This window comes from Solanum dulcamara, chromosome 7 (genome assembly GCF_947179165.1).
Source record: "Solanum dulcamara chromosome 7, daSolDulc1.2, whole genome shotgun sequence".
Lineage (NCBI taxonomy): Eukaryota > Viridiplantae > Streptophyta > Magnoliopsida > Solanales > Solanaceae > Solanum > Solanum dulcamara.
The window spans coordinates 49,891,049-49,916,233 of record NC_077243.1 but is presented as its reverse complement, the minus strand read 5'-3'; the positions used below and the strand labels follow the sequence as shown (position 1 = coordinate 49,916,233).

The 25,185-nt window shown below is 36.1% G+C and overlaps 2 protein-coding genes across 2 annotated transcripts in view; one reads left to right on the top strand and one right to left on the bottom strand.

The window, feature by feature from the left end:
* The window catches only part of LOC129894182 (CBS domain-containing protein CBSCBSPB3-like), a 28,394-nt gene extending 4,149 nt beyond the window's left edge, over positions 1-24,245 (top strand). Inside the window, exons 5-14 of the mRNA XM_055969741.1 lie at positions 1,962-2,040; positions 2,134-2,247; positions 2,374-2,440; positions 18,291-18,396; positions 18,495-18,553; positions 20,593-20,699; positions 20,786-20,922; positions 22,954-23,036; positions 23,147-23,236; positions 23,627-24,245. Coding sequence (XP_055825716.1) covers positions 1,962-2,040; positions 2,134-2,247; positions 2,374-2,440; positions 18,291-18,396; positions 18,495-18,553; positions 20,593-20,699; positions 20,786-20,922; positions 22,954-23,036; positions 23,147-23,236; positions 23,627-23,806 — 1,022 coding nt within the window. The 3' untranslated portion in view covers positions 23,807-24,245. The remainder of the gene's footprint in view (positions 1-1,961; positions 2,041-2,133; positions 2,248-2,373; positions 2,441-18,290; positions 18,397-18,494; positions 18,554-20,592; positions 20,700-20,785; positions 20,923-22,953; positions 23,037-23,146; positions 23,237-23,626) is intronic.
* On the bottom strand, positions 13,837-14,387 carry LOC129894183 (uncharacterized). Its single transcript, XM_055969742.1, has one exon. The coding sequence runs from the start codon at positions 14,279-14,281 to the stop codon at positions 13,922-13,924; it is 360 nt and encodes a 119-aa protein (XP_055825717.1). The 5' UTR covers positions 14,282-14,387; the 3' UTR covers positions 13,837-13,921.
* Positions 24,246-25,185: the final 940 nt, after the last annotated feature.

Here is a 25,185-nt window from a genome sequence, read left to right as displayed (position 1 = left end):
TAATATAATAAATTTATTATTTTGTACTTCTTTCATTAATTTGAGGCAAAATAGATCAGGACCCCCTTAGACTTGTCGAGTTTTATTCGGCGCACACCTAAACTTTGCATTGGCCTAATTACCCCCCTTAATTTGGTAATTTGATATTCTTGACCTCCCTAGACGCTCATGTGGCAAAGAGAGTGAATGTACTCTCATTTAGGCGCGTGGGAAGGAAGAAAAATCGAAAAAATTAGCTTTCAAGTGGGTATTTACAAATTTCAACTATTAATTGCCACATAATCAATTGTATTTCTTTATAATTTTTTCTTAATATATATTGCATATTTTATTCTAATGTGTTTTTTATTCTTTTTCAGATGCAATGATTATTTGTTTCAACTACATATTTCTTTTCTTTTTCTGAATCCAAATTTACAAAACTTAGTTGGAACTTTATTTACTTTAGCCAAAATAATAAAGTTCAATCTGGTATTTTCTACAAAAAGGAAAAAATGTGTATTTTTCATGCCAAGACTTTATCTCAATTGTGCATTGTTCTCTTTTTGGGTCAAATACGTAAAATGTTTTGTTAAAATTTTATTTATTTCTTCTTTAGATGCAATGATTATTCATTTCTAACAGTGTATTTTTCTTTTCCTCGCCTTGATTAGAATATCCTTGTCTCTAGCCAAATAAAAATCCTATAGTCAAAATATCATTGTTCCATTTTTTTAAAATTTTTATAGAATTGGCCCTGAAGAGAGAATTTAAATAATTAGTGAACTTAAAAAGGTAAAAATATATATTGTATTCTAAATAAAGCCACGTGGACAAAAAAAACCCATGTGGCAGTGTGTGTGTCACACATTCATGGATTATCAACGTTCAGTGGGGTTGTTGCTATGAAATTACCAAGTTGAAGGGGTTAATTAGGCCAACACAAAGTTTGGGTGTGCGCCGAATAAAACTCGACAAGTTTAGGGAGGTCACAATCTATTCTGCTTTAATTTGATGTAATTAAACTTTTTATAGACATCGTTACTTAAAATTATTTTATGGGTGGTGCAAAATGTAGTTAACATTTTAAATTTACGAATTCAAAAATTGAAGAAATTTAATATTGTACAAATTTCTTGAATTTAACGTTGATTTATTTTATGTATTTTAGTTTTTGCATGAAAGTTCTATGTTGTGTTCAATGTTAAGTTAACGCTACAATAGGCCTTTGTGGTCGGGCCCTTCCTCGGACCCTGAGCATAACGGGAGTTTTAGAGCACCAGGCTGCCTTTATTTAAATTTGAGTTCTATTTTAGACTAATAATATATATAATTCAATCAAAACTCGAATGTAATCACCCAATTAAACTACTAATACTTATATTTTTCTTAACCAATCAATTTGCTATAAATTTTATTTTTGTAATGGAGTAGCACTCTGTAGAACTGAACATTAAAGAGGCTTTGACAAAGCTTGGTTGAGATCGGCTCGATCCCAAGGCCTACTTAAGAGAGAGCAATTCAGGAACATACCGTGTATATTAGCTTTTTTTTAGTGTTAATTTTTTTTTAAATTGGAGTGGGGTAGAGATTGCCATTACATTTGAAGTGCTATTTGGTAGAGATTTATGATTGATACATCTCTTAACACCAGGTCTGCGACCAAATGCTAGTTGAATGTTTATGATATGCTTTTCATGGACTTTTTTGGCCTTACAAAGGCCATTACCAGTGAATGGAGATGTTGAGTTGAGTGTGTATAACTTTGAAACGAAGTTGATGAGTAGGTAGACATGGACCCAAGTTTGCTTATCTAACCTATACAAGCATATAAACTCTCCATACTTGATGCTTGGTCAATTTGTGTTCCTCTCAATTTGTTGCTTACAGCAGATTGTTCCTGATTACTTTGAGCTCATAGTAAACTTACACGTCCAGAGTATGGTAATCTGCCGCCTTATGGTTTCTGCACTCTGTTTCAGCTCCATCTGCATTTATAGAAACCCTGCGGGAGCTGATATTCAAGCCCTCTTTGTCAGCAATTGTTTCTGAAAATACCAAGTATAGTTCAACTTTCCTGCTACCTCTTAAATTTGAGAAGAATGTGTTCAGATTGACTTTTAGTGCCTGATTTTGATCTTGTTATGTCATCAGGGCGGCAATCGTATTCCCCTCAGATCCTGTGTATGTTGCTGCTAAGAGGATGCGAGAATTACGGGTCAACTCAGCTTTAATTACTGTTGGAAACAAAATTCAGGGGATATTAACGTATTTACTTTTCCTCAACAAGCTACAATTCTATGTACATTTACTAATGTTATTATCTTCTCATGCCAAGCACTTGGCAATTATATACCGGATAGCTAATAGATGTCTCCTGGTATTGTGATGCAGCTCAAAAGATATTCTTATGCGTGTTGTAGCACAAAATCTATCCCCTGAGCTGACACTGGTGGAAAAGGTTCTGTTTTCTGCTCATCTCTAGCTTTCTTATTTTTTTTTTTGAAATTAATGAGAGTTCCAAATATTTTCTATACATCACCCCGTTTTTAACAGAAAAAAGTGCAAAAAAGTGACAAAATCCATGAGGCTTAAAATCAAAATTGAGAAGTGAAGCACACACTTCTTACAGAAAGTTAAATACTACTTACTGTAAATTGATTAAAGTACTTATAATAATCAAGTGCAATTAAAATTACTTGTCTTAGTATCTAATATATAGTAATGATGATATTATTAGAATAAAGTTTCCAATGAAAACCATTAAAAGATAGCTTCAATTACAAAAAATAAATTTTCATTTCCAATTAATCAACCCCGAAATATAATTAATTTGCAACATTAAATTTCATTTTTGATTACTTTAGTAATTATACTAGGAAAGTAGAAAAGAGAAGTTAATGAAGATTAGAAGTAGCAAAATAAGAGGACTTGCATACTAGAAGAAAAAAAAGAAAAGAGTCATTTGATTGGGAAGAGAAAAGGTAAATCAAAAGAAGTTGAGTTATACTAGTCTTAGAATAGGCAGTACAAATCTAGAAGGCCAAGAAGATAAGAACATACGTCTACATAAGTTTTAATATTAATAGCAAAAGGTCATTTTCCACTTCTATTTTTTCATTTTAATTTGAAATTCAAAGAATCAACCACATCTCGTTGGGATCACTTTTCACCCCATTGTTTGAAGAGTACACTTTTGTGAAGTGCAAGGCTTCAACCATGAAGGGACAACCCCTTGATTCACATTGTGTTTTATTGCCTTAAGCGATGACACAATCGTTGTTATTCAAATAGTGTTCAATTTGTAGTTTGGGAAGATATCCTTAAGGATTTGTATGCGGCAATGCTCTCAATGGTGCAATTCTATTTAAGAATGGTGTCTATCCTTTGCATATATTTCTAGTCATCTGCTTTAGGTTTAGCTTCTATTTAAAAACCAGAGACTTGGATGCTTGATAACTGATACCTCAAATTACACCTTTTAGGTGTAAAGCGGTTGTACAAATATGGTGATTCGCAAGATCAAATCTCGAACCTAAAGAAGTTTGAGTGTTAGATTTTTAGGTATTATATGTGGATCTATCACACTTTGTTAATCCTCTTAAAACTGTTGGAATGTATTAAAAACTACTAAATTTAGACTAATAAGAATTAATCAATCACTTGGGTGCGGAAAATTTAACTTTGTTGTACTCAACTGATAAAAAGCATGGGGTTGTATACCTAAACCTACTTGTAAATATAACGAATATAATTTCCCAAGCTTTTAGTTGTTAGGGATGTTAGGTAACAAATACTCAATTTCCCACTCAATAATTCTCAATATTGAGGGGGTCTAAGCCAAGTTTAATCCCTTCGAGTCAAAAGGATTGCACGAAGTGGGTTGAGAACCATGAGGTCTCACGTTCAAATTCTAGTGGCGACAAAAATTATGTGATTTCTTTCCATCTATCCAAGCCTTGGTGGATAGAGCTACTTGGTACCTATGCCAATGAGAGGCAGTAGGAACCCGTTGGAATTAGTCAAGGTTGAGGTGTTCGTGGTACAATATTGAAAACTTTAGTTAGGTAATCTTAGATTCCAATTTTTAAAATACTATATCATTACCATATCAAATTAATTCGACATTTTTAAGTTCATTTCGGTGAAGTGCCTTATAGTAAGTCAGTAAACATAGTTTGTTCAACTTTGACTTATATATTATAGAGAATTATTTTCAAGAAATGTCTTGACTATAACATATCAACAACTTACACATACAAAAATATTCAAGGAAAGCAAAAACAATTCCCTTTGAGAAAACTAGATCCAAATCATTCTTAACGAGTTCATAAGAAGTGATCCCATCTATTTCATCGGGTCTCGAGCATTTCAATGAAGTTTTCATTCTTGCTTCAAAATGTTTTACGTGAGCAGAGAGTCTATCGAAAACAACCTCTCTGCATTTACAAGATAGGGGTAAGGTTTGTGTACACACCATCCTTCTCTGACCTCACTTGTGGGATTACACTGAGTATGTTGTTTACATATTCTAATAAGTAAGAATCAAAAGGTACGCAACTCTTAATAAAAAATAGAAATACAAAGATCGTAAAAAAGAAATAGCCAAGATTGAGTTGGGTGTCTATTCTAATGTGGCAATTTCCAAGATGGTATTGGTAGTAGTACTATTTTATTGATTTAAATTATAAATATTTGTTAGTTGTAATCAAATATATAATTATATTATAAGTCTTTTAATATTCTCTAATCAATTAAATTTAGGATTTTAGACCTTTTATTAACTTATATTAGATTAGAAAATTATTATTACTTGTATAAAAAGATGAAATATTTATTGTATATGTAATTGTGAGAAATATAAGAGAAAAATATTATTGAATTGTGTATTTACATTATTTCACAAAGACACTATTTTAGACATTGTAATACAATTCTTTACCAAGTAGGATACTATATACTATTCCTATTCCTATTCCTATTCTAAGTAGAATTGTTTATACCTATTCCTATTCTAACACTCCCCCTCAAGCTAGTGCATACAAATCATATGTACCTAGTTTGTTACAAATATAATTAATACGAGGACCGGTGAGGGACTTGGTGAAGATATCTGCAAGTTGATCACTTGACTTCACAAATTTATAACAATATCTACTAAGAGTATCTTTTCTCAAACAAAGTGACAATCAACCTCAATGTACTTAGTCCTCTCATGAAACCCTGGATTTGATGCCATATGAAGGGCCTATCCTCTCATGAAACACTGGATTTGATGCGATATGAAGGGTTCCATATGATTGGTTTCTCCAAATTTTAGTTCTCTTCAATTGCTTGATCCAAACTAGCTCACAAGTTGCTACAACCATTGCTCGATATTATGCTTCTGCACTAGATCGAGCAACCATACTTTGTTTCTTACTCTTGCATGACACCAAATTACGTCCTACTAAAACACAATATCCGGATGTAAAACGCCTCTCAAAGGGTAATCTTACCCGATCAACATCTTTATATCCGATGATATGCTCATGGCCTTGATCCTCAAAGAGTAGTCTTTACCGGGAGCTGAATTAATATGTCGCAAAATATAAATAACTGCATCCCAATGACTATCACAAGGGGAGGTCATAAACTTACTTACAAGACTCACAAGAAAAGAGATGTCAAATTTAGTCACTGTGAGATAATTCAATTTTCCAACCAACTGTCTATACTTTCAGGATTACAGAGTGGCTCCCCCTATCCTAGAAGAAGTTTAACATTCGGATCTATTAGAGTGTCAATGGGTCTACATCTCATAATTCTTGTCTCCTCAAGAATGTCTAAGGGATACTTGCGTTGAAAAATAACAATACCTGATCTAGACTGAGCAACCTCAATACCTAGAATATACTTCAGTCTGCAGAGGTCTTTAGTCTGGAAATGTTGATAGAGATGTTGATCAAATTAGTGATACTATCTTGATCATTGGCAGTGATAACGATATCATCAACGTAAACAACCAAATAAATACATTGATTTGGTGCAAAATGCCGATAAAACATAGTGTTCAGTTCCACTATGAGTCATGCCAAACTCTTGGTTTACTGTGCTGAACTTCTCAAATCAGGATCGAGGAGACTATTTTAGACCATAGAGTGACCTACACAATCAACATACATGGCTACTCGACTCCTCCTGAGCAACAAAACTAGGTGGTTGCTCCATATAGACTTCTTCCTCAAGATCACCATGCAAAAAAATATTCTTAATGTCCAGTTGATGAAGAGGCCAATGAAGAGCGACAACCATAGATGGAAAAAGATGGATATATGCTATTTTGGCAACGGAGGCAAAAGTTTCACTATAATCTAGCCCAAATATCTTAGTATACCCTTTGGCAATAAAGTGAGCCTTTAGCCGATCAACCTAAACGTCTGGACCAATTTCAACTGCATAAGCCAAATGACAACCAACAATAGATTTACCTGCAAGAAGGGAGACAAGCTCCCAAATACCACTCTTATGTAAAGCAGACATATCATCAATCATAGCCTGCTTCCATCCAGAATGAGAAAATGCTTCACCTATAGTCTTAGGTATGGAAATAGAGGACAAAGATGATACAAAGGCATAATGTGGTGATGATAGACAATGATAACTCAAGAAAGTATAATGTGGGTTTGCATTTCGAGTGGATCGTATACCTTTTTGAAGTATAATCAGTTGGCTAGGAGGAGGCAAGTTTGTAGTAGGAGTTGGTTCCGGTGATGGCATGAATCATCTAGGACTAGTGCTGGATGCGGACGACGATGATAAGTCAGAGTGGTGGCACTACTATTGGAGATGTAGTAGTAACTGTAGATTTTTCAAAAGTTTGTACAGGTAAAGACCTGAGGTATGGGTAAGACCTCAGAGACATCAGGATGATCAGAAGATGTATAGTAAGGTTGAGATTCAAAGAATGTGACATCGGTGGACATAAGGTATCGATGAAGATTAGGTGAATAACAAGAATACCCTTTTTGAATTCGAGAGTCGAGAGTAACCAAGAAAGACACATTTGAAAGCACGAGGGGCAAATTTATCTTTTCCTAGGGCTACGTTATGAACAAATCATGTGCTCCCAAAGACACGAGGGGGATAGAGTAGAGATGTGACAGAGGAAGCAATATGGAATGTGGAACATGATTCTGAATAGACGATGAGGGCATTCTATTAATTAAATAACAAGACGCAAGGGCTGCATCGCCCCAAAACCGCAGTGGAACATGGGATTCAACGAGAAGAGTGCGAGCAATCTCAATTAGATCCTTATTCTTCCTTTCTACTACACTGTTTTGTTGAGGGGTGTACGAACAAGATGTTTGTTCCTTAGTGAGTCATAAACTCTTGAAATTGGGAAAATAAGTATTCCAAGGCATTATCACTACAAAAAGTACGAATAAAAACACCAAATTGATTTTGTATTCAGTAAAGAAACTTTTGAATATAGAAACTTACTTAGAGTGATCTTTCATTTAGAAAACCCAAGTGCATCGTGAATAATCATCAATGAAACTAACGAAAGAACGAAATCTTAAGGTTGAACTAACTCTACTAGGACCCCAAATATATTTTTTTTGAAATTGGTAACGTGTACTCATCAGCATTAAGGGTATGCTGGCCACCTCCAAAAGTGTGATTACATAGATAGCTAATTACAACAAACCTAGGAAATCCATTTATCTGTATTTCATCTACTATAAATTGCTCTTTACACCAAAAACATAAAGTAGAAATACATTTTCCTTTGATCTTCTGAATGGAGTTTGATCTGCCTTTGAAGATTCTCTCATTCCTCTCCTTCCATATAGTCCACCATATGCAAGCTGGGACAGTTTTCCTCCATCTCTTTTGGCTTTTGCTCCCTCCCCTTCTGATCAAGCAACTCAATAGATCAGCTGTGTGCTCTGGCATTGGCCAACTTTCCCCAGCCATGGTGATGAATAAGGACCAGACCTGAGAGGTTACCTTGCAGTGGAGGAAGAGGTGACTGTTTGTTTCAATAGCTTCCGTACAAAGAGGGCATTTGGTAGCTAAGTTAGATTTCCTTTTCTATAAAGCTTCATGGGTAAGGCATGCCTTCCTTACCACCAACCAGGAGAAATATTTCACCTTATTAGGTGCCATGCTTCTCCAAATAGCTTTCCAGGGGCCTCTGTCTCTTCCTGTTAGTTCTAAAAGGTCCCTCCTGTAGACTCTGTTGACTGAAAATTTGCCATCTGTGTTGTGACTCCATTTGATAATATCATGGTCCCTGTGAAGGTTCCTATTCTACCAAGTAGAGCAGCCACTCTGTCAACCTCCCAATCATTTAAAAGCCTCCTGAAAATTAGGTTATATCCCTAATTTGTCCAGGTATCTTCTATTTGGTTGGTGTTGATGTTGAAGAGGGTGGGGACGGCCTCTTGCAAAGTGCCTTGACCATCCCAGTTATCCTTCCAGAAAAGGATTTTTCTGCCATTGCCCACTTGGAAGGTAATGTCCTTCTCAAGGTTGGTCAAGGGGACCTGATGGTCCTCCATAATCCAGCTCCATAAGTGTCAGTGGATTCGTCAGTGCACCACTGACCATTTTGTCCATATTTTTGCTGTATTACATTCTTCCACAAGGCTGTTCTGTCCTCAGCATATCTCCACAACCATTTTTTGAGCAAGCTGCTATTTTGTAGCGTTAGATTTCTGATCCCCATACCTCCATGCTCCTTGCTATGTTGCACTATGTTCCATTTCACTAGGTTTTAACCTTTATGCTCCTTGTTACCATGCCATATGAAGTTTCTAGAACTTTGAGTACTTTAGAAGGCATAGTTTCTTCTCAATTTGTCTAGAACTTTGAGTACTTTGGCCGGCATAGGGAAGAGGGACATCGCATAAGTTGGTAATGAGTCTAGTACAGAGTTGATTAGAATGAGCCTGCCTCCTAAAGATAGATACTGTGCTTTCCACATAGCAAGCTTCTTTTCTATCTTCTCAATGATGTTATCCCAAATCTCCAATGCCTTGTGTTTTGAGCCTAATGGGAGTCCCAATTAAACAATAGGCAGTGTCTCCACTTCACATCCTAGGATGTTGGCTAGAACCTGAATCTGAGTGATTTCATTAATAGGGAAGATGTTGCTTTTCCTCCAGTTTATCTTCAGGCCTGAAATTGCTTCGAAGATGACTAGCATTAATCTCAAAAAACTGATCTGCTCACTGGCAGCATCACAAAAAACTGTTGTGTCATCTGCATATAGTAGGTGACATATCTCCCGCATCTCTTCTGTTCTTCTGTTCTGCTCCCTACTTTGAAGCCTTTTAGCCATCTCTTTTGTATTGCGATCTTCATCATGCTATTGAGCCCTTCCACGGCTATGATGAAAGGAAAAGGGGATAAGGGGTCCCATTGTCTTAGCCCTCTTTCTGCAGGGAAAAAAACAACAGGTTTTCCATTTAGCAAAATTGAGAACCTGGTACTTTTAATTCAGAAGCTAATCCAATTTAGCCATCTTCTTCCAAAACCCATTTGGCTAAGGATTCTGAGTAAGAACTTCCCGTTGATGTGGTCAAAAGCTTTTTCAATATCTAATTTGCACATCACCCCTGGTTCTCGGCCTCTTAGTCTAGTGTTCACACACTCACTTGCCACCAAAGCTGCATCCATGATTTGCCTTCCTTTAATAAAGGCCATTTGGTGAGGGTTGATTAGCTTATCTATCACTCTCTTTAACCTTTCAGCTAGTACTTTGGCAATGATCTTGTACATTCCAGTGATGAGACTTATTGGTCTGAAATCTCTCAGTTCAGTGGCACTCACCCTCTTTGGGATAAGGGCTACAATGTGGCATTGGGTGGGTGTCAAAATTCTGTAAGGTAAGTAGTATGTCTGATTTTAGCATTTCCCAGAAAGTAATGAAGAATGACATTGGGAATCCATCTGGGCCTGGAACCTTGTCAATGGCACAATGTTAAAGACCCTCTAGTGTTTCATCTTCTTCAAATTGTCTTTCCAGCCACACTTGTTCTTCTGTGGAGATCCTGGTATTCCCTTGAAGGATGAAATCAGGTCTCCAATTCTCAGATTCTTTGTTAAGTTCCTGATAGAAGCTTACTATGGAATTTTTTATTCTTCAGGATCAGTAACTTCAGCCCCCTCCACTTTGAGGATGTCAATGGAGTTGAATCTTCTACGAGCATTTGCCATCCTATGGAAGTACTTGGTGTTTTTATCACCATTTTTGATCCATTGTACCTTGGATCTCTGTCTCCATGCGATTTCCTCGTTTCAGGACACCTCTTCAAATTCCATAGCCAGGTGAATCTTCCGCAGTTTTTCATCATCTGTCAGAAGCCTAAGGTTCTGGATGGACTCCAGATTTCCCACTTATGATAGAATCTGGTCCTGCCTTTCCTTCCAGTTGTTCCTGTGTTCTTTGAGTTTGACTTTCTATTGTCTAAGCTTAGATGCCAATTGAAAATCAGGTCTGCTAGTAGCCTTGAAGCTGTTCCACCAGTCTTTCACCTTGTCTATGAATCCCTCCTCTTTAAGCCACCAATTTTCAAATTTGAAATAGGATTTCCTATGTTTCCAGTCACCACATGATAGTAAGATGGGCCTATGATCAGAGCCAAGTTGTGGCAAGGCACTCTGGTTGATTTTGGAGAAACTTTCATCCCATTGAGAAGAGAACAAAAATCTTTCTATTCTTGAGGAGCAACTGTGATTTTGGTCTCTTCTCCATGTATAATTTCCTCAAGATAAAGGAGGGTCCAGTAACTCAAGATCATTTATGCATATGTTGAAGTCAGCCATGGCTTTTGTTATTCTATTGGAATTTTTCCTTTCAGAGGGAAATTTGGAGACATTAAAGTCCCCACAGACCACCCAGGGCCCTTCGCATATTCCTCTGATAGCTGAGAACTCCCACCACAATTCTTCTCTTTCTTTTCTGTCACACACTGCATACACCGCAGTGAGGTACCAGCTCAAGTCTTGACTGATCCCAGATAGTTTGCAAGTGAGCTCTGGTTGGCCATTGTCAATGAGTTCTCCTTTCCATTCCCTTTTGTCCCATAATACAATGATCCCACCACTTCTACCAATATAATCCATCCATAGCCCTCCAGCCCATCTGTTGACCCAAAGTTGTTGAAAATATTCTTCAACTGTCCCCCATAATTTAGTTTCCTCAAACACATAAATGCCTGCTCTCCATTGATGAACTAAGGATTTGATTTGTCTCCTTTTATCCTCATTGTTCAACCCCCTTACATTCCATGTTAAGACTTTCACCTTCATGATTGCATTGCATTTGTGTTTCTCCCCCTGCTTCTTGCTTCGCTCCTCGGCTCCCCATCTTTATATCTAATTTCACAAATTAGATTCCCGACTTCTTTTAGGACTTGTTGGTTAGTGCTGCTTGGCTCGGCTGTAATAGCTAGAGTCTTTTTTTATCCCCTTCTTTGGTCCAATTTCAAAAATAGAGCTTCTGCTTCTTTGTGACAACCATCAAACAAATCTCCAAATTCTTTACTAAGCTTGATGATGTTGCTTTGCACCCATACTGTTGATCTGGCTTCAACTTCTCTGCTGCATTCTCTTGAGTCGAATTGAATTGAAATAGGTTCGTTGCAGCTCATCAATTGTGTGTCCAGAAGCTCCCCTACTTTATCTGTCACTTCACTTACCGACAAAGGTAGTGGATTTTCATGAGAATTTTCTACTTGTTTTGTCGGAATCACGCTTTGATCTTCTTCACTGCGATGGATTGTGCCTTCCAGTTCCATGCAAGTGTCAATCTCTCCTTGTGTAAATTCTCCTCTGGTGTTATGTTCTGGGAATTAAGTGTGACAAAGGGCTCTTGAGGGAAAAGCTTTTTTGGGCCAGTAGAATTAATTTTTGGCCTACCTTTGAAGCCCAAAAAACTGCCCTCTTTTAAATGTGTTACATGTGGGTGTGTGAGCTGTCCCCTTTCCTTTTCTTGCATAAAGGTCATTGTTGACCTTGGTGCATTCAGAGCATGGTTCTATTTCCATGGAAGGTCCACATCTATTGTACTTTGGAGTTAGAGTAGGTTGTACCTCACTTTGGGGGATGCACCATTCTCTCCCTACCTTGGAACTGTTTTCTCCTCTCTCCAATTTTCGATGGGTTGCCGGCAGCTCCGGCCAGATTGGGAGGGAGAAGATCAGATCTCCGTCACCGACATCAATATTTGTCGAAATTTTCTCTCGTGGTCCCTTGACGCGAATCATGGTCCATCGAAGGTGGTTTTTAGTTTGGTCTCTTTTTCCATTTCCAACCATCCATCACATCCTTCTCCGATCTCCCTAAAGATGGAGTTGGACCAAAGATGCAGGGAAGACCAACCACACGAATCCAGAGCCAGTCCAAGTTTGTGTTGCTGGGTAATGTTCCAGCGGTCGGAGACCACCATTGAAGCTTCAGATTTCTGTTTTGCCTCTTCTAGCCCCCCATTAGAACATGCTCTGCCTCTATTCTCGAACAGAATTCAAAGAGGAATTTGGATTCGTCCATGTCGTAGACTTGAACTCCCTGGGCTTCAATCCATGTATGTTGGGCCCATCTCCTGATGTCGTTGCGAGTTTGGGTATCTTCATCTCCAGTAAAACTCCCCACCAAGCATCTGTCCAGCAAGCCATTATTTTCTATATTTTTTGTGCTTCTCTGGGACCATTTGCTCTTGAATAACATCTCTTTGTAATTCTTTTCCCCTCTGGTCTTGCCAAATAGTTTAGGCTGCTCATTTGTAATAAATGTTGTACGATTTCTATTAATGAAATATTCTATTTTTGCCACTAGAATATTCCATCCCTCATTAAATGCGTTTTCAGGCAAGATAATTACTGCTCTTTCATTTCCTTTAACAGTTTTTATTGAGATGAGTCTTCCATATTGATTGAACTTTTGCGTTAAGAAAATGCTGATTATGTTGTCTTTGCATTTCCAAGACTTGAAGGTCTTCCCCCTGTTCTCCGATGCATCCCCGAGTCTTTTGCATATCCAAACCATGGCTCCCTTGCTGAGAATCAGTCTACTCATGTGGTATCTTGCACTTTCGATCCAATCGTACCAAATCCCTGATTTGGATTATGATTTTGTGATGTCGTAGGATTTGCCCCCCAAGATGGAAGAATTTTTTTTTGTCCATGAAAAAAGTAGGTTGAGATGAAGGAAAGATGATTTTAGAAGGTTGTTCCGGTGGAGGAAGTCCACTGGAGAAGGGGAGTACTGGATCCTGAAAGGACCTCAGTTAAGGATCATTAGGGAATGTGCCTGGGAGCTTTTTAAAACTATTGAAAAGGTCATTTTTAAATCACTGGACCCCAAATATAAGAATGAACTAATGAAAAAATAGACTCTGAACGACCCTCAGTACTACGTGAAAATGTAGCATGAGTGCGTTTCCCAAGTTGACAAGACTCACAATCTAATGTGGATAAACTAGACGAACTAGCCACCATCCTTTGCAACGTGAATAGACTCGGATGTCCCAAACATTTGTGAATTAGGTCGGGAGGATTTGTAGCGGAGCATGCTATGAAGGAATTTGAAGAGATAAGATAGTAAAGGCCTTGTAATTTATGTCCCGTGCCAATCATCTATCCTGTACTACGGTCTTGCATGAGAAAAAAATCATCAAAATATGTATATCACAATGTAGGCCACGCGTCAAATGATAACAGATGCCAGATTATAGGGAGAACGAGGGACATAAAGAATAGTGTCTAGAGTGATAGAAGATAGGGGTTTGGCTTTTCCAAACCCTTTTGGTTTTGTTTGGATCCCATTAGCTAAAGTAATAGTAGGGAAGAGATTGTCAATAAACAATATCAGACATAAGTGATTTATTTCTAGAGATATGATCAGAAGAGCCTGGACCTGAGTCCACGACTCATGATCCAAGAATACTAGACTATGAAACACAAGCAAAAGAATTACCCACAATAGAAGCATCAGGTTGAGCAACCGAAGCTACTTGAGGAGATGTTTGCTTACTTGCTCGATACTGGAGGAACTCATCATATTCTGTCTGAGCAATATGAGCATTATTGGATGTTTGATTAGGCTGGGCAACAGATGTTACTTGTGGAGATGTTTGCTTACTTGCGCGATTCCGAAGGAACTTATTATATTCCTTTAGAGCAATAGGATCATAATTGGGTGGTGGACCATGCAAAACGTAACATATATCACGAGTGTGTCCAAGTTTATGACAATAACTACACTTGGATCGAGGTTTCCCAAAATGTTCTCCTCCTTGCCGATTCTCCATAGACTGATATGTTCATTTTTCTATGGTTTGAGATGCAAGAACAGAGGAGTCAACGGTGGGTGATAAAACTTCTTAGTGACTGGGAGGCGCAACAAGACGAAGTAGACGGGAGAATAATTCAGCAATTGTTGAAACTGGAGGACTAGCTAAAATTTGATTACTCACTGAATCATGGATAGTAGGAAGTCCAGCAAGTGTAAGAACTAGAAACAATATATGTCTGTGTTCTTGTTTTTTTTCCACGTTCGTAGTGACTAGCAATGTTTCAAATTTCTCCATGACTGCCTGTACCTATCCCAAATAAGTAGACATAATGGATTTTTGTTTCTATAAGTTGGTCATCCGAAATATCACATCATAGAATCGAGATATGTCAATAATGTATAAAGCACGTGCCTTTTCTCAAATTGAATAACATTTCTGAAATGGACGAAACAAGAGCATCAACTTGGAATCAATAGAGCACTATAGGAGACTACATAATTGAGCATCCACTTTATCCCGTTGTGCTTTGGCTTTTGCATTTTCTTCACTAGCATTTGCCTTTTTTATCTACCACACAAGCATTGTTCGTTAAGTGATCTCGGACACCTTGACCCTTGCACCACAACTCAACCGAAGAAGCCCAAGGTAAATAGTTTGAGCTTCCCAATAATAGTTCTAAAGTGATTTTAGGGTTTGAACTTCCAATTCCCATATTTTTGGAATCAAAAACATCACACCCAAAAGATAATTTTGTGAAATTTGACTTGAAAACAACAAGAAATACTTGATTTTACAGATTTGGTTGTCTCGTTGATTTAGAGGAATTCAAGGGTGCTTTCTTTGTCCGATTTTTTCCTTTGGAGTTAAGAGAAGCTAAGGTACAAGAGTTCATGAATTTGCGCCAAGGTAATATGGGTGTGAAGAAGTATGCCCTCAAGTTCACTAAGTTGTTGAAATATGCTCTTTTTATGGTCGCCGATCCAAGAGCTCGTATGAGCAAGTTTGTTTCAGGTGTGTCCGATTTGGTGGTCAAAGAATATATAACCACCATGCTTATCAAGGAGATGGATAATTCGAGACTTATGACACACATCGAAAAAATAGAGAAGGAGAAGCTAAAAGAGAGTTCTAGAAGGGAGTCTAAGAGGGCTCGAGCCAATGGTGAGAATTTCTCATATGGTAAATCTGGGAATGGTGGTCGTCCTCAGTTTTGTCAAAAGTATTCTGGTCAAAATTGTTCAAACACTACGGCTCCAAAGTTCGATAAAGATAGGGTGCCTAACCTTAAGGTTGAAGGAGGAGCTCCGAGAAACAACCTGGAATTCGCTGGAACCCTAATTCCAGAGATCGAATCTAGTCAAAACTGTAAGGGTCTGGTCACAATGGCTGGATGACCCCAACAAATAAAACATAGCTCAAAAAAATCAACCAGAACAGCCCTCACGCACCGGCGCGTGACTCAGATCTCGTTGAAAAACTGTCACCTCCGATCGACGCGTGAGAGCGCGTGGGGTGATATTTTTCGATGGTTCTGGCTTGGGTTTGGTCGCCTGAGCTTTCTGAGCCTCGTGATGGTGTTGGTTTTTGCACAACACCTATAGAATAAAAGATGACACAAATCAGTCGCTAGAAATTGACGCACGGTGACTTGTTTCTTCCCTTGAATTTTCTCACCAATGCTCTGATACCATGTGAGAAATATAGGAGAAAAATATTATTGAATTGTGTATCTACGTTATTACACAAAAAACCTATTTATAGACACTATAATACAATCCTTTACCAAGTAGGAAACTATATACTATTCTAATTTCTATTCTAAGTAGGATTGTGTATACCTATTCCTATTCTAACAATAATTAAATATTTCAGTTCAATATTTGATATTTTAGTATTTTTTTTTGTAAATACTGAATTCTATGCCAATTACCTAACTTTTTAAAAATGCATACCAAATATTGTAATACAGAAATCGTGGTACTAAAATGTTAGCTTCGGCAAGGTAATTCGGTATATACCAAAGTATGCACGGGTCTAAGTCGAGGTGAGTACAAGCTGGCGCCCGAAGACCATGGTTATTAAAAAATACCCAAAAATAGTTATTCATAATCTTACAAATTTGGTGAAAATCTATCAAAATTGTCCCTACAGGTGAGAAGTGCGAACCGGTCTTCATCTTTGCACTTTCTGCTTGGTGGAGGAAAGTGCCGGCCCCATAATGAAGTGTGGTATTGCACTTTGAGGCTTTAGTTCCTTAAATTTTCTGCCATCGAGTGCAGAACCGCACAAGAAAATGCATAAACTTTGTGCTTCAACCAAGTTCAGCACTTGTATTTGGAGAATTTGAGCTTCAGTTCTTCTGGCAAGTGGGAAGCTGTACGATAAAGTGCGGTCTGCACTTCACTTCTCCTCAGCTTCACACTTTTTTCCCATCCTTGGTATAATTTTTTATCTCTGAATTAATAAACTTCTACCGGCAAGTGCGGGCTGCACTTTTCTCCTTCCCTTCATATTTCTGCTTCTTTTCTTTAGGGTTCAAAGCTCTTCAATTTGCATCTCTTTGCTCCTTTTAGCTCTTTTTAGATTCTTTTCGATACTCATCCTTGGAAAACCTGAAAGTGAGTAATTTTACCTAAGTTTTGGCCAAAAATCATATCCAAAGACTCTTAAACATCGTGAAAAGGATTAGTGACGGATAAGTAGTAAATATTTTAATGGGATGTAATCATCACCTGATTTTGTTAAAAACAAGACATAACCAAATGTATCCGTTAATAACCACAAAATATATTATGTGTGTGCGTGCGTGTGTAGCCATTTCCTTAACTTTTGTTTTGCCTGATATATGTAGACATGAGGTAGCATGTTGTAATTGTGACATACTTAAAAATCATGTTCTTTTATGATATCTTGTGTAACAGTTGAGCTTAAAAGGATGAGTTTAAAAATAAGCCTTCCTCGTTATAGCTGAAACTATCTTTTAATTTTTCTGATGCCTTGTTTAACTATTTATTTTTTGATTAGTAGCAATATGACAGAAAGCAAAGTATTCGTGAATTACAAGAAACAGCAGCATTCTTAATTCAATTTGTCAGTCATTGTAGTTTGCCACCCAAAATCTTTTCTCCTTATCATTTCTCGATTGCTCAATCTCTTGCTCGGTAAATGTCAAAGCATCTTAATGGGTCACCTCTCTCCTGCAAATTCAAACCCTATTACCCTTGTGTTAAGACTCACATATGAATCCAGCCTTTTTCGTTTATCTTTTACCTTTCTTTGAATGTTTGCTTCCCTTGTAATTTATGTGCGTGCTTCTTCAGCAGAAAGTTACCAAATTTTGAGGACCAAGAAATTAACCCTCATTGAAACTATACAGTCATGTGTTTGGTGTAAACTTCAATTCATGAAATCTTCAAGGTTGGTGTTTATATCATTGAGAAGCAGAAAAGAGAATTTGTATAACTGTGGTCTGAATAAATTCGATGATTAGTAATAGAAAATTGGAGCTGATCTTGCCAAGTTCACGCATTGAGGAAGGTTGTATTGGGGCAGGGATGTGAAACATTAGGATCATGGTGAAGTGCAGTTATGTCTCACAGGTTAAAATGGGAGGGGAGGGGACAAGTCCCTAACTATTGCATTATTATTAAAGCACTTCAGGACCTATTCCATTGTTAAATAAGTGACCTGATAGTTGAGGAAATAACATGATGTTATTTGGTACTTTTCGCTTTGGTACTCTTTGGACTTTGTTGAAAGTTCAATTTATTCAAAATCCCAATTGTGTTATTCCTTCTATCCTCTTCACACTTGGAACACACCCTTCTTATAGATAATACACTCTTTCATATCTTCTTAACTTGAATAGCTTGGGAGAGGAAGGGTTTCTTTTGGTCTACATCTTGGAACTGATAGCATTCAAGAATATGCAGGATTATACACAAAAAATTCTTTTTTACTTCTCCTTAGCCATGTCTCTTATGCAAGGAAAAATATTTTTACTGAGACTTAGTCATATTTACAGGTAATGACCTCAAACCCTGAATGCGCAACATTAGAGACAACAATACTTGAAGCTCTGCATATAATGCATGATGGGAAGTTTTTACACCTTCCTGTTCTAGATAGAGGTGAGCTTTTGCTTCTTGACATTTTCTACATTTTTCTAGCTCTGATGTTAATAGCGAAAAGTGATTTTGTCTGACAAGTTTAACCTATATTTTTGCAGATGGATGTGTTGCCGCCTGCATAGATGTATTGCAGATAACTCATGCCGCTATATCTATGGTAAACTTCTAATCATTTCTTATGCTATAGGTCTGAAAAGTGATGGCATATGAAATCCTAGTTTGAATTAGATGGGCATATAGGAAATGAATCTGATCATGGTAATGGCTTCTTTTGCATTATGATTTTGCACACTGTGCTCTGATATGCGTGTGGGCACCTGACACGAGTGAGGTAGCAGTCGGATCCATCATCACCTAAACAAAATTTTACAAATTCGGGGATATAGATAGGAGTATGGGTATGAGGTTAAGATATAGAGAATAAATGTATTTTATGACATATTTAAGTATATATTTTGACGATTAATTAAAGTTAGTAAACTAATAGCCTGTTTGGCCAAACTTTTGAGAGGCCAAAGGTTTTTTTTTTTTTTTTTTTCAAAAAGTGTTTTTTTTTTTTAAAACAGAGGTGTTTGTCCAAGCTTTTAAGAGAAAACAAGTATTTCTGGGGAGTAGCAGAAGTTGTTTTTCAAAGCTAAAAAAAGTAGCTTTTCCCTGAAAGTACTTTTTTGGAAAGCACGCTTGAGAAAAATACACTTAGAAGCACTTTAAAAAGCTTAGTCGAACACTAATTGTACTCAAAAGTGCTTTTTTAATTTATGGGCTATACACAAACTGCTTCTAGCCGAAAGACTTTTCTGAAAAGCACTTTTGGAAAGAGCACTTCTCACAATAAGCTGATTTTACAAGCTCAGCCAAGCATGCTATAAAGCTAGTACAATATATTTTATTCTAAAGTGTATCTCCTATAGTAGCAAAGTGTTCTGGTACTTCATTGTAATTATATATATCACATAAACTCAAAATCAAACCAAATACCTAGTCAACCTATACTTCTTTAGCCACAGCGTATTCAAAGAGCACATTAGGTTGACTAATAAATCTTGTGTGGATCCCACACCCCCCACACACAAATCATGCCAGGTTGATAAGAGTGCAAGGATTTTGAAGGATTTGAGCAACATAGATTTTGCAAGACTGAATTAGTGTTTTTGAAAAATCAATTTCATTTTTAAGACTTTACAAATGAATTTCATTTGACATAGCAATCTCATCAAGCACACTTGAAAGACTGCTTCAAAAGTGGATATTCCCTTGAGAGCTCTGTCCAAATGTTTTTGGGTTAATATGGCATGCAGACCGGTATTCTATAGTATTGAGCATCTAGATGTTCTATATTATATCGTTTCATTAGTTGGTGATCCTAAAAGTCTTAAACTTTTGTAATCCTATCGTGGTTATATATTCTGCATTTGGCTTCTATCCTAGAATGTATCCACTCAATGGAGGGCTCAATTTTGAAGTGGGGAGAAGACACATTGTATTCTTGAAGAAGGCACACTTGCTCTATTCTTTCCAATGTTTCTAAGCTAGCGTTTAGCCATAGATTCCCAAATATTTTTGGGAAACTAGATTTTTAGGTGAAGTTTGAATTGAAGTTCTAAATTATGTTTGGCCATAGTTTTTGAAACATATTTCACTGTTTTAAAAAAACAAACACAAAACATGACTTATGCCCATAAATTCTAAAAACTATCAAAACCCCCATAAATTTGGCACAAGATCATTTTTATGATGAACTGGATAATACATTATCCTAAACTCATAATACGATATTTTAAGAAAAACTGCTGATAACACAATTACTAGCTACTGCAATTCGTCAAATTACAATTAGTTACAAAGATCCATCAGTGAAAAATAAAGAATGACGACGGTAGTACCTAACTTTTCTTTAATATAATCTTCCCACATTCTACGTACAATCTTTTCACTGCGAGCATGCATTTCCAGATCAGAGGACCGAAAAGGTTTGATAGGAATTAGTTGGGGTCACAGATCAATAGGTTTTCTATAAAATAATATAAGTTTTGGGGTAAGTTTTAATATTTTAAAAAGATTTTGCCAAGAAAAAGATGAGTAATTCAGCGTCCAGATTGACAAAGGACTTCTATCTAAAGGAGGAGCGTATCAAGGTGTTTTGAGGAAGGAGTACAATACCGAGAAGGTTGTCTTACATTTGCTGTTTTTCTAAAGGTGGAGAACAGCTCGGGTGCTGCCAATGAAGTGGCCAATACTATGATGCAGAAGTTTTGGGATTCGGCACTTAACCTGGAGCCACCAGACGATTATGATACGCTCAGGTACTTATGCTTCCTAGATGTTGCTTTCATGACCTGGGGATATAAAAGCTAACAGTGCAAGCTTTGTTCTTTTCTTTATTATACAGTGAGATGTCTATGTCTCAATTCATGATGTCCGAAGGGACAGAAGCTGGAAAATCTGGATATCCATCGTTGGGTCTTGGAAATACATTTGCTTTCAAATTTGTTGACCTTAAAGGTCGTGTCCACAGATTTAATTTTGGTGAGTGCTGCAGACTTTACTATATTGTGCACTAGGAACATTATTCAATCTTCTGTATCATTGAATTTACTTGGTTTTCCTTCACAAGAAGATATACTCCCTCTGTTTAAATTTGCGTCGGACCTTACTTTTGTCTGTTTAAAAATAAATGCCACTTTTCTACTCCCTCCCATTTGACCATTAAACGCTTAATGACAGAGATGATATAACATGTTTAAGATCACAAGATTCAAAGAGAGTGTTCTTTGGCATGTTATAACACTTTTAGCTTAGAACCATAAATTCAAAAGTCTTCTTACATTCTTAAATTTTGTGGTTAGTCAAAGTAAGGTGCATAAAATGAAAACAGAGGGAGTATTTTGTTTGTTTCTACTTGTGATTGTTTCATGGGAAAAAGTCTTGATATACCCCTCAACTGTCATTTAGAGTTGATATACCCCGTTATGAAAGTGGCTCATATATATCCATACTGTTACACAAATGACTCACATATACTCCACTGTTACAAAAGTTGCTCACATATACCTCCCACCATTACAAAAATAGCTCACACATATCCTTTTCATCTTAAGGAAGTGAAAATAATTAATTTTTTGATTTTTAATTTTTTAAAAAATTCATGTATATTTTTTTTTTGAGTAAGTCAAAAAAAAATAAAAAATATATATACCCATACATGTGATTTTTTTTTAGCAAAGTTTAGGGGCATATATAGTCTTTTTCACGCATGAATTATTTTTTGACTTCTTTGATTATCATTATTTGAGTTTCTAATTCTTATTTTTTTTTCATTCTTTGGTGTAAATATAAGAGAAATAAAAAAAGTGTGAATGAAAAAAAGAGAAAAAAATAAGAAAAAAATTGAAAACTATTTTTTTGCAGCTATATTGTAATTTATAATTAAATTTTTTTTGTTGCTATATTGTAATTTAGTTTTTGTTTCTATACAAAAAATTTGGGGCATGTATAATAAATTTTACAATAAAAGTAGTGAGAAAAATAAATTTGACCATCAAAATAATAAATTCAAATTAGCTGTTGAATCAAAAAAGTCAAAAATAAATAAATTATGTGTGAGAAGGATTAAATATACCCCTATATGTATTTTTTTTAATAAAAAACTTTAAAAAATTAATTTAAAATTAATTTTTTCACTTCCGTTAGAAGAAAAGGGTATATGTGAGCCATTTGTGTAACAATAGGGGTATATATGAGCCACTTTCATAACGAGGGGTATATCAGCTCTAAATGACAAAGTTGAAGGGTATATCAGACCCTTTTCCCTTGTTTCACTATTAGAGATATTTTGGTGAATGTATGTTGTTGTGAACAACTGTGTTTTGCAATAGATAATGTTCACTTTTAGAAATCTGAGTTGCTATGAAACTCGTTTTGATATCTTCCAGCAACTGTATTTGATAATGTTAAGTTTTCATTTTATCATGAGAATATCCTCCCTAGCCATTGGAAGATGTAGTTTGTGCTTCATTGCAAGAGTCCAAAAGTGGAGAATTTGAGGTTTTTGTTTTACTGAAGTTTTGTACTAAAAGACTAGAGTCTGACTAAGCCTTGAGGTGTGCGAGCTGACGAAACTGGAACTTCAATTATTAAAGCGCTGTAAATTTTGGTTGAGAAGGACAGATTCCTTGAATAGGGTCAAAATGTCTGATTGACGCAAAGGTCTTATGCTTGTAATGGTGAATGTTATACAAGCTTTTAAATAGCTATTAGCAACTTGAAAACCTGAACGAGTTTGGCCCTATGTTATTGACTGAAATCTTTGCCATCCAGTAATCTTATCATGTTCATGGTTGTGCTTTTACAACTACAATGCAGGATTCAAGGTGGCTTAACGAGGTGGATTGTTCTCTAAAACTTTACTATCCAGTAAAGTAAATTTAGTTATAAGAAGCAACACGAAAGATTTTACTGCATAGGAATTCCCCCTAAAATCTTACGAGGTTCTATTCATGCACTAGTTTAACTTAATTCTTAGAGCATGCATCTGACCCTCCGCTTCTTCTTTCTCAGGCTCAGAGAGTTTACTGGAGCTTGTCACTGCAGTTATGCAAAGATTAGCTGTAGTAGATGAACAAAATCGTCCTCAACTTTTGGTAGGTGTGAAGAAGAATCTTGTGCTGCCTTGATGAATTATGTTTTCTGTTTTTCATGTAGTATATGAGGAGATGAAGGTGATATGAAGCTTTTTCTGTTCTTATTGTAGTATGAAGATGATGAAGGTGATAAAGTTCTGCTGACAACTGATAGTGATCTTGTTGGTGCAGTTAGCCATGCCAGATCACTAGGACTAAAGGTATGCTGATGCTCCTTGTTTATGCTTTTCGTATTGCATCGACTTCAATACATTTTAAGTTACGGTTGTCAAATTTGAGGGAGATCATGTGTCATGAGCAATTGCATCCCCTTGTTAAAGAATGGATTTGTGATCATAATGCAGGAGGGAGTTTGGTAATTAGCTGTATAAGGGACAGAAATGAAATATCATATCAATAATTTTAACAACTTGAATGTAATTAACAAGTATATTTTGATTTGTCCGGGAAAAAAAAAAAGTTTCCTTGAAGCATCAAAACTCAGTGATTATGACCAGAATTCCAACACATCTGTTTTTGTCAGTGGATCTATACAGACTCTATGGACAGTTTAGTCGTCAACTTTCATGTCTGCTACATTTCTTTTGCAGGTCTTACGATTGCATCTAGATTACTCTGATGTAAACCAAGAAAAATCAGTGCAACAATTGAGTACTACCTCTGTAGAGAAAGATGGATGGGGTTCACTGCCCATGGGGATTTTTGCAGGCGCTGTTGTGCTTACAAGTGTTGGTGTATTGGCCTACTTGAAGCGCACCAATACATGGTAAGCCAACTTTTAAGGATTCTATTCTGCTAAAAAGGCGATAGATTCCATTGACTGATGTGTAAAGCTCCCACATGTTGATGTGACATATTTTGGTGGCCTGACTTTTATTATTGGTAGAGAAGGGCAGTGTTTGAAGTGATGGATAGTGTCCAAACAGCTGATATAACAGTAGCTATAAAGGATGAATTTTCTCCCATTCCCAATTGCCAACTGGTTAAGAGGGAAAAAAAGAAAAGGGAGAGAAAGGAGAATTCATCTGTCTAAGTTGCAGCAGTATTCTCGTTAATGTAAGTCACGTCACATATGTTGCTTGTTGGTCGATTACTGTTGTAAAAACAGTTAATCTTGGTGGAATATTTAACCATTTCATCTTAGTTTTGCTGGAGCTTGTAAATTCTTCCGAAGTTCCAAGGGATGAGTCACAAGTCGAGTACTGTGTAGCATTAGTAAATAACAGCATATGCGTGTCACGGTGCTCATCTTATATTTGAACTCTTTTAAAATTCAAATAAATGGAAAAGGGTTAAAAATGCTTTTGAACTTTACTAAATTGAACAAAAAGGCCTTCAGTTTGATCTAAAAATATTTCTATTTTATTTTAAGTCCTTTTTTTCCAAATAAATGTATTTTATTTATTTATTTTTAAACACATTATTTTCTTGATAATATTTTTTTTTACTATCAAATATTTATCCTATTCATATAAGATTTAGAAATATAAATATTTTCTATTTTATTATATATTTTTTGTGTTATCGAAATGAAATTAATGATGGATTTATTATGATATTATATATATGATTTATATTATCAATTAAAAAGGTATATCTAGTTACTCTACATTAATTGATTAAAGAGTAAAAAATAGGAAAAAATATCTAAATAAACAACTTATTTGACCATATTCTCTAATATTACAAAAATTTCTACTCTCATATTCTTTGTATCGGTCGGATATATTACCTTATGTGATGTATTGAAAAGTTGGATACATCATTTTACGCGATGTATCGGTCGGATAGGATGTTGGATACAAGTGATGTATCAGGAAGTACGTGATGTATTCGAAAGTGATCAAAAAGAAGAAATTTCGGGAAATTCTTAAAAGAGTAGGGATGAAGTGTCATTGGAAAGAATCATTATAGGATTTAAGTAAAATTTACAAAAATATATATCTTACTTTGTACTCTCTCAGTTTTTTTTTACTTATCAAATTTTGACTTGACACACCTATTAAGAAAACATTGATTGGTATAGTGAGTTTATCGTTTTACCTTTATTAATTGATAGAGTTTTAAATATATTTATTAACTACATTTTTTAAAGACATTAACTCAATGTTAATAAATTGAGGGTATAATAACAAGAAAAAATTTTATC

Bases quoted from the DNA above. Each gene is read 5' to 3' on its own strand.
- LOC129894183 (XM_055969742.1), bottom strand. From the start codon at position 14,281: ATGGAGAATCGGCAAGGAGGAGAACATTTTGGGAAACCTCGATCCAAG.